At 39.6% G+C, this 9,524-nt stretch overlaps 1 protein-coding gene across 1 annotated transcript; it reads right to left on the bottom strand.

The window, feature by feature from the left end:
* Positions 1 to 949: 949 nt before the first annotated feature.
* On the bottom strand, positions 950 to 8,886 carry apool (apolipoprotein O-like). The gene is made up of 11 exons (XM_053323536.1): positions 8,844 to 8,886; positions 7,612 to 7,710; positions 7,385 to 7,510; positions 6,843 to 6,897; positions 6,260 to 6,358; positions 4,364 to 4,455; positions 4,144 to 4,260; positions 3,314 to 3,560; positions 2,692 to 3,210; positions 1,936 to 2,079; positions 950 to 1,610 (listed from the first exon to the last, which is right to left on the bottom strand). Exons 1-11 carry the CDS (start codon positions 8,853 to 8,855, stop codon positions 1,522 to 1,524), a joined length of 1,599 nt encoding a protein of 532 aa, XP_053179511.1. The 5' UTR covers positions 8,856 to 8,886; the 3' UTR covers positions 950 to 1,521.
* Positions 8,887 to 9,524: the final 638 nt, after the last annotated feature.

Here is a 9,524-nt window from a genome sequence, read left to right as displayed (position 1 = left end):
TTTATGTTGGAGGGAACATTTGGCAGGGCTTGTTGAAATAAACACCACAGTCACACAAACCCATAAGTCCCTTAACCCCTCGACTCAAAACAGCACAAACTGTAGTTCCGATGCCATGGGAAGCCTGGTTCCCATATGGGTGTTTTTATCTGTGTTTCACAAAAGGGGAGATGAAAAAATATCGACTTGCAATTGATCTGACATCAACCCCCCTTCTTACACACATGTGAGCAAACACACACATACACAGACAGAGTCCCAGGGGTCATGACTCTGGCCAACCTCATGCAGAGTTTATGAGGTCGAGGGAGCTCCAGTTCCTCAGAGGGGCTGTAAAGAGGCTATAAAGATGTTAACAGATAGCATGGTCCCTGCCTGTGTGCTCACAGGAATAAGCAAAAACATGTGACACCTGAACCGCTCTACAAAGCATACATGACATTCCCAGACCAGGGAGAATATACATTTGTTGCTCTAACATCTCCTGGACATAATCACTTCCATGACTCATATCTGTCCATTTGTACTGTACATGTTACATTTGTTCTTGAAATTTGAACATTGTTAGCATCCAATATGTTGTTTCAGTCAGCTACAATTACCTTAGCAATTGGGATCAGATTTACCAGCAGTTTGGTATTTTTCACTTAGCTGGCAGTCTGGCGGTTTTATAAATCAGCTTCAGACTTCATACAACTTTGTAAGTTCACTGTAACCCAATATGCAAAAAAATAAGTCTTTAATTAATCTTTCAAACCTTTAATCTTTATTCATTTTTTTAAAGAATGAGTCTGCATTTTTACAGCATTTGGTCACTAATAGAGCCTAAAATAGACTTACCAATAATTTGTTCTTTCTTAATTGTACAGTGGGAAGTTATGTTCTTAATATATTACAATGTCAGTATATTATAACTATACTGACAATTAATAGTTGACAAGATTCAACATGAATTCATGAAAAATATAGATTTATTTGGGTTCTTAAATCAACAAGGAAGACAAACTTTGATGTAACAAATGAAACAGCACTCGTTCATCTTGTGATGATCATAAGCACGCATGATATTTTCTCACTTACTAACGCGATGGGCTAAATTACAATAAATAAAAGCACCATGCATTCATGACTGTGACAACTGCAGCACAAAAAGCCACTATCTGTTTAACGACACAGACGAGGAGAAAATGACACAATCTGCCAGCTGTGAATTAAATGACTTGTAAACTTGTAGGTGTTTTTTTTCCAGTCTTCTAGCTTTCTATACAAAACTGACCCAGATCCGTATACTGGAATCTGCTGCATTCTCATTAGTGTAAATGTACCTGGATCTTGAAAAAAATAAAAAGATGTGGGCAGAAGAAATGAGAAACGGAAAAACTGATTAAAGCCTTCTTAACTACGCCTTCTTCCTTTCATGATGGAACTTGCAGGATACAGAGAGTGTTTTGTCAGTTTGAATGAGATATAATCTGATGGCAGTGTGGGAATGAGATTTCTCCTGAGGTCCACTGTGGTCTCTCAACTGCGTGTGCTATACAGGTCTTCATCCTCCGGGTTGGACTGGCCAAAGTCCATGAGAGCTGGGTCTGGCTTGAAACCAGAGCCCCCTAGAGGAAAGCAAGAGAAGTGCAAAAAAAAGCTCAAGTCACAACACAGAAATATGACTGATAATATTATAACTGCTTCCTCTCTAATGTTGAATGACTTTCCTATTAATGCATTACTAGAATAAACTTTGAGCCTTCTAGATAATCAAAAGTAGAAAAAAAGACTTTAGACTTAGCACATCTTATCAATAGGTGACTTAGAATTCAGGAAATTCTCTGAAGAGATGCGGTGTGTTCAGGTGTGCTGATGTTTGTAGGAATTAATGCCTGTTGTACTGGGTCAAATGAACAAACATCACGGTGGAGCAGCAGGTGTTCACAGTACCTTTGTTGTTATCTGCTGCAGGCTGTTCAAGAGGTGGTAGTGGTGGTGGTGGTGTGTGTGTTGGAGTTGGAGCCTCCTCCACAGCAGCAACGAGCTCAGGTTCAGAGGCAGATTCAAGATCAGCTGATTCGACAACTGCCACTGCTGGAAGAGTCAGAATACAACACAAGGTCAACAGCAGGGATGTTACTGATGTGTTTCCAGAGCTGCTTCTGTTATAAAAGTGGAGGTTTAATTTATCATTATGTAACAAGTCCACTGTTAAGTATGTATTATACAAATAATGTGTCACTTTTTAATGCATTCGTGTGTGGGCAGCTTATCTTGTGCTGCTTACACCTACAACACTCTTCTCATCATGCATGTTTAGCAGGGTTTGTTTTTCTCCAGATGTGTTGGAAATCATTTTAATGAACTGAGCTGAAGGTGTCAATTTCCTGCACTTATTAATTAGTCATTTCTAAAACAGAGTTAATTTTTCTGCAAGGGTCCATTTACATTACATCCTTTATAAAAACAGATTATATTTTTCATTTTTTTCAGTGTAAATGTACATAAAATGCAGAATGGGTTTAAGTTTGTCACTGAGAGTGAGGTTATAGTTTAAATACAGTACGTTTTGTTGCAGCTTTGATGTCTGAATGTAGAATAAGAAAACCAACAGTGGTTGATGAAGGAAGCAGATTACTTTTGTCATTGGTTTCATTTAGTGCAATTTCTGCTCTCTAATGTCATGGGGAAGAATATCAGTGATACCTGCTGGCTCTTCTGAGGTCTTTGGAGCAGGGGGTTCCTCAGTTGAAGGAGCGGCCTCAGCTGGAGCAGACTCGACTGGAGCGGCCTCAGCTGGAGCAGACTCGACTGGAGCGGCCTCAGCTGGAGCAGACTTGACTGCGGCTGCTTCAGCTGGAGCAGACTCGACCGGAGCAGGCTCAGCTGGAGCAGACTCCACTGAGGCGGCCTCAGCTGGAGCAGACTCGACCGGAGCAGACTCCACTGGGGCGGCTTCAGCTGGAGCAGACTCGACCGGAGCAGACTCCACTGGGGCGGCCTCAGCTGGAGCAGACTCGACCGGAGCAGGCTCAGCTAAAGCAGACTCGATTGGTGCAGGCTCTACAGTCTCTGGTTCTAAGCTCGGTGTGGGCTCAGCTGCACTGGCTTCAGTGGAGACTTCCTCTGATGCTGGTTTTAAGGCTGGGGGCTCCTCGCTTTCAACAGGGGCAGGTAGTTCAGAGGGAGGAGTGGTCTCTGCTGGCACCGACTGTACCACGAGATCTAGACAAAAGAGGAATGCAGAATATCCTCAGTAGACGCTTTTGTGTGATTGTGTGAAACAAAGAGAGAAACAAAGAAACAAGAAGACACAGATCTGTGATACCTGTGTTGGTCTCTGTGGGGGGCTGGTCTGGGGAAATCTCTGTGAGTGTTACTGATGATACTTCTTCTGTTCCATTGACAATGGGCTCATCAGAGACAGGAACAGACTCAACTGATTGCACCTCAGTCTCAGAGAGCACAGTGCTCTGGGCTGAGTCGTCTGTGGTGGAGCTGGGCTCTGAGGCATGGCAGGCGGCAGACTGAGCCTCTTCAACTACTGCAGACTCTGGATTTGGCACTGTGGCTGCCTGAAAATAAATTCAATGATAAAAAATGTAAATCTGTTTATATTATATATAAAATCATGATTATGAGTTTTAATATTTGATTAATCACAGAGACTGTACTTGTAAGAGAGAAATAACTTAAATAATAATTTAAAAGTTTCTTGAACATTTCAGCTCTAATATGTTAGATTTATTACAATTAATGCAGAGGAAAAAAAACATAATCATTTATATTTGCATTTTGCAATTTAGGCATATAGCCAACACTAAATACTGACATTGAGTTGGACAGCAGAATAAGTTTTCATTTATAGGAAACAAGAACTTCCAGTAACTACCTCATAACCATAACCATAAAAGGGCAAACTGGAAAGTAAATTGAATATGACCTATTGAGGCAGAGATGGGGTTTTTTTGAACAAGTGAAACATGTAGAGGGGAAATTATTCAGTGGTGAAAACAGTTGGTTATCCTATGTGTTTAATTGAATTGCTGTTCTGGTTTCAATCATAAACAGCTTTACAGTAGCTCTATTGTGCAACTAGCTGGTAACACCTGCACACAACACTCATAAATCTGTTCATATACTGAAATGACTGCTAACCTGTGGTTTTGAAGCAGCAATCTCTTTAGCAACCGGCTCCTGGGACATGTAGGTAAGCAGTGAAGACACTGTAGCGCTGCTCCACTGCCCTGCAGCATACACCTTCTTGCCTGTCACCTTGAGAGCACAAAAAAAAGTGTTGAACTGAGAAAATAATAAGGTTTGTGAGTGGTACTGCTGGAGTAGCTAATGAGGTGTCAGCATTTGAAAAAGTAGATACCTTACACACAGCCACTGCTTGGGCTGGGTAGCACACTGATGCTCCTGCAGTCATCAGGCCCAGTGGAAGCGCTAACTTCTTAAAACGAGAGCCTAAAATAAAGTTTGAAAACAAAGAATGAAAATCAAACTAATACACATATTCAATCTTGAAGGTTGACTTTAGAAATTGGGTAGATTTACTAGTGTTGAAAACGGATTTTTAATCATATTAACACTTAAATGTAAAAAAAAAAAGACTAAAAGACAGAGAGAGCAAACAAAAACAAAAAAAGGCAAGAGAGAACTGAAAGAGAAACTTTACTTGTTTTTGTGCTGTAATTCTTTGAACTTATGTGGTTGAACAGTAAATCTTACATGAGTGAATTTATGTGGTTGAACGGTATATCTTACATGAGTGAACTTATGTGGTTGAACAGTGTATATTACATCAGAGGCAAACTGTGGTCTGTGAAAGCTGATGGGTGGAGAATAACCTGTAACAGCTGTCTCACACATGGGTCATACTAAAGTTAAATGTGATGCCAGCACCTGTGACATACATGCAGCTGCTTTATGAAAGGGATGTAATCTCGTACGAAGTGAATGACTCATATGCTATATAGACACAATGTGTAGCTGTAAGGCGGAGCTGTTGATCACGCGATAGTCGTTTGTGAATTGGTTTCCATAATCCAGACTAAAGAATGAATAGGTGAGATGTAAAGAAAGATAAACAGAATAATGTAATACTTGGTTCACTATTTCAGGCTGTAAGACAGCTCCTTTTTCATTGATGCTAAACAACAGCTGTTTCAAATACTGACACATCTGAATGCTGCATACTGACAATCTAGCTCTCCAGTGGAGCAAGTTCTTACACAACCAGTTAATATTTCTGCGTCTACTATGGCTGCCTGAGAGAGTAAAGTAAGTTCTTTGATCTCTTACAGAGAGCTGGACATGAACAAACTAAAATGTAACTGTTTAAGATTGGCACCACATGCTTGCTGAGATGTTTGGTCTTGTTTACTTTTACGAAGTCTTTACTCAGTTATTTTATGCTTGTTTCTTTGTGTGTGTGTCACTGAACACTGATGAGTTTGATTTTAGGGTTATAGTGAAAGATAAGATTATTTTCATTCTGAATAATCTGCTGATCATTCTAAATTAATCAAGTAAACAATAGTTATAAAACTTCCATTAACATTTCCTAGAGCCCAAGGCAGTTTTCAAATTGCTTATTTTGTGTGACCAATAGTCCAAAACCCCAAAGAGATTCAATTTACTTTCACAGAGACAAAGACACGACGCACACGGTTACAACTGAGAAGCAGAAACAAGGGAATATTTCCATTTTTGCTTGAAAGATAACTTAAAAGATGAAGTTATTATTAAAGTAGTTAAATAATTGCCAAACAATCGGCTAATTGATTAATGGTTTCGGCTCTATTTGGTTTACTTCATTAAAAGAAAAGAAAATTGTAGGAAAACCAGCTTGTACCAGAAACTGATGAGTGCTGGTATCAGAACAGTGTTGATTATTGCTCTGTCCCTGCAGCAGTATTTGACATGCTGTACATGTACAGTACCAGTCGAAAGTTTGGTTTACACACACACATTCCAGTGAATGGGAATGCGCTGTATATAAAAATGTAATGACAGCTGCTGTAGTGAAGCATCTTAATTATCATAAGCTGAAGTGTTGTTAGGTTAAAATGACTCTGCGTCGTGCTGGAGTAATGTCATGATGTTAAAACCTCAAAAATGTCTCTTTGCTGTTTGCTTTACATAAGACAACATAACAACCTGATAAATAAACAGCTTACTGAATAACTGTTCCCTGATGACCCAGTGTGTGTGTGTGTGTGTGTGTGTGTGTGTGTGTGTGTGATACAGTGGATGGGGATCAGGTTACCTTTCCGTGCCAAGAACATGCCAAGCAGGCCGGCTATGGTGATGGTGCCAAATCTGGGTAGGAAACCCGGGGGAGGGTCTTTCAAGTAATAGTACAAATCTAGAAAACAAGTCACACAAGAGAGCAGTTAACACACCCAGAAATATTCCTATGACATTTCAGCTCTGAACTCTGAGGTTTTATGTTTATGTGGGGCCTTTGTTTACTTACACTAGCAGTTAGTAACATACTATAATAATAACAGTATTTAATATGTGTATCAGTATCACTAAAAGTAGTAGTGATGGTGATGTTGGCGGTAGAGATGGTAAGATGCAAAAAACTGTTTTTCTTACATATTTTTTTGGGTGATTACATAATGTAAGGTGTAAGTGTGTGCTGCTTTACTTTAACACATACATTTAGGCCACCAAGGACTCTGCTACATACAAAACCCCCTAAAGGTAGAATTAGAAATATTACCCACATAGTTCCTCCATTATTCAGTCTAATAGCTTTGTAAGGGAAAAAATTAAGTTTTGACATTCAGTGAGGGAGAACATTAGTTATATATGACACCTTGAGGTACCTACTATTAACTCACCCTCTCCAGCATGGTATAGGTTTACACTTCCCCTTTTCACAGAGACACAGGCTCCCTGCATGAAACACAGGACAAACACCTGAAACCACTGTAACAGGCCATCAAGAACATAATGGAGAGAATACTAGAACGGATGCATGTGAGCTAGAGCAAGAGTGTGAAGTGTTTTTTTTTTTCTACCACTGTCAAACTGTCAACTCTTCTCACAGCAAACTCTACAGCTGCAGAGTTAACTGCACACACACTATTTCCTGTCTTACTCCTGAACTTCGCTGTTTGCAAAATCATATCATCATAAACAGAGTGCTTGCAGCATGTGGGATTGTGCTCTGTAACCGCGAATGAGAGGGGGAAAAAAAAAATCAGGGTTGGAAAACTAACACTGCAGGTGTGAGATAAGACCTTTTCAGTGTGTTTTAGCTGCTGTTCCATTATTATAACACTTGGTTTGCTATTTATGTCAGAAGTGTTAAAGAGGATGTGCAAGTATGATATACTCCTGTAGCAAATGGTGTGTGTGACTTTGACACATCTGAATATACCTTGACAGTATGGACAAATGGTAGTATACTCTCTCTCGCTGTCGTTAAGCCGCTCTCAATGACGCCAGGCTTATCTGGCACAAAGTGAACCTGAGTGGATGGTGGCAGCGGGTTGTAGATGTTCAGCTGGAGACAGAGGCCAAAGTCAGATTGTTAGAATTAGGTCCAATAGTCAAGTGAGTCAAGAGTTGTCTCCTGTTATGACTGAGTGACGGGCAGAGGTATACCTTTTCTCGAGTAACAAGCCCATCAGCGGACACTTCCTTCACCGTGTACACTCGAATGGAGGCTATGCCCAGCACCGTCGGGACGGCCACCATCACCACCTAGCACACAATAATAGTAACTTTAGTATCCATCAGTACAACACCACCCATTGTCAGGCATTACTCATGCAGAACATCAACCACTGATAATACAAATGGAAAAGACACAAATTGGCAGATAAATAAACAACAGAAAACAGGAAACACAAAACATATAGCTATACTCTATATACTATATTTTACTTAGAAAAGAAGAAAAACGGATGTGAAAGAGAGGGGGAAACAACAACAAAACAAAAGATTGGACACGTTTAGACACAAGTAGCAAAAGTACAATGCTCTGCTATTGTCCAGCTTGTGACTCAAATGCATAAGGATGACAATATATGGAAAGTAAAAGTTGTCAATATGCAGAATTGCATGTCTTACCAGTGACCTTAACCTACGTTACATTGTGATACATTTGAATAGTTGTAATGTTATTTGTTTATTACTTTAAAACATTGAGCTGTAAAGCATCGTGTTAATGCTGGGAGCTTCTTCTAGTGACTTACTTTACTGTTTTTAATCTATAAACGTGCGTCATAGTTTATCATACGTTTTAATGCAAATCTCTATTAACAGCTCTCTCAAATAAGGTTGTTGAGAGAAAAGTATTAGTACTTCAACCGTACTTTAATATACCGCTTCAATAAATGTTCGTTATTTTACATCGTTAGTAGAAACAATTTTTAGCAGAAGTTATCAGCGTTATTAGTGAACAGCCAACATTACAGCAGCGTTGTTGATATTGCTATTAATTAACATGAATGCGGACGTTAACTATCTACGCACACTATATTCGTGTAGCTGCGTTCACACTATTACAGCTAACAAAGAGACTGCTGGTGATTCTCAACATTTAGCAGCTGTTACATGTGTTTTAAGAAGACGGTTAATGGAGGGACCACTGTGAAAACTGCTGCAAACTAAAGCAATTAAACGCTGTCTACGTTAGTGTTGTTAGCGTTAGCATCGACTCATTCAGCCAGGCTAACATTAATACAGGAGCTTAACAAGCGTATCATGCCATCAGTTCATGTACGCATCAACAGCTCCGGGACTACTGACTTTAACACACCACAGACGCATTCCGTAAAAATATAAAGCTGAAACATAAAAACTTTGCCGAAGACGTAATGTCAAGCATTCACCTTGGCCGCCATGACAGCGCTCCTCCTTCTTCTTTAGGCGCCGGTGGGCGGCGTGGACTGGTCCAAACCACGGTCAGCTACTGCCATCCAATGGAATGAAGAGGTACTGCAGCGTGGTGGCATGACAGCGGGCACATGAATACTACATGGTCACAAGCTTATCCAACTCCTATCATGGAGTATCATGACTCTGTTTCATGCATGTAACTGAAATGGTTGGAAACATGTACTTTTTGGACTAAAACATTGCCTAACTCTTAATTTAATACTAGTTAGCTATATATTACTATTTAAATTGCCCACATTTTACATTCAAATGTGTAGGTAAAAAGCTGCACATTATTGACTTTCACTTAGGAAGGTCAAACACTGCATTAATGCTGTTAGACTTTCCTCTAATCCAGTGGCTGTAAAAAATAATGAATGCCTGTGGTTTGTCTAAAATCTTTACATGAACAATAACTCCCCCAGCTCAGTTTTTTTTATTTTTTTATTTTACTTTTGTTCTCCAAAACACAAGATGAATATTATTTTTTTCTCTATTTGATCACTTTCAAGTCAGTTCAAGTCAACTGTTATTTGTATAGCCCAATATCACACATCATAAATTTGCCTCTGGACTATACCGTTAAAATTTCCGCTTCCACAAAGAGAAACTGTTGTTATGTTAATGAAGAAGAA

Source organism: Scomber japonicus, chromosome 8, assembly GCF_027409825.1.
Source record: "Scomber japonicus isolate fScoJap1 chromosome 8, fScoJap1.pri, whole genome shotgun sequence".
Lineage (NCBI taxonomy): Eukaryota > Metazoa > Chordata > Actinopteri > Scombriformes > Scombridae > Scomber > Scomber japonicus.
Note: the sequence above shows the minus strand (reverse complement) of the source record. Positions and strands in the feature narration are given on the sequence as shown.

Coding starts and splice junctions, on each gene's coding strand:
- apool (XM_053323536.1), bottom strand. Junction 7,511..7,611: donor GGCTTGTTACTCGAGAAAAG/GTATACCTCTGC, acceptor CTCTGTCTCCAG/CTGAACATCTACAACCCGCT. Junction 3,561..4,143: donor TTGCTGCTTCAAAACCACAG/GTTAGCAGTCAT, acceptor ATTTATTTTCAG/GCAGCCACAGTGCCAAATCC.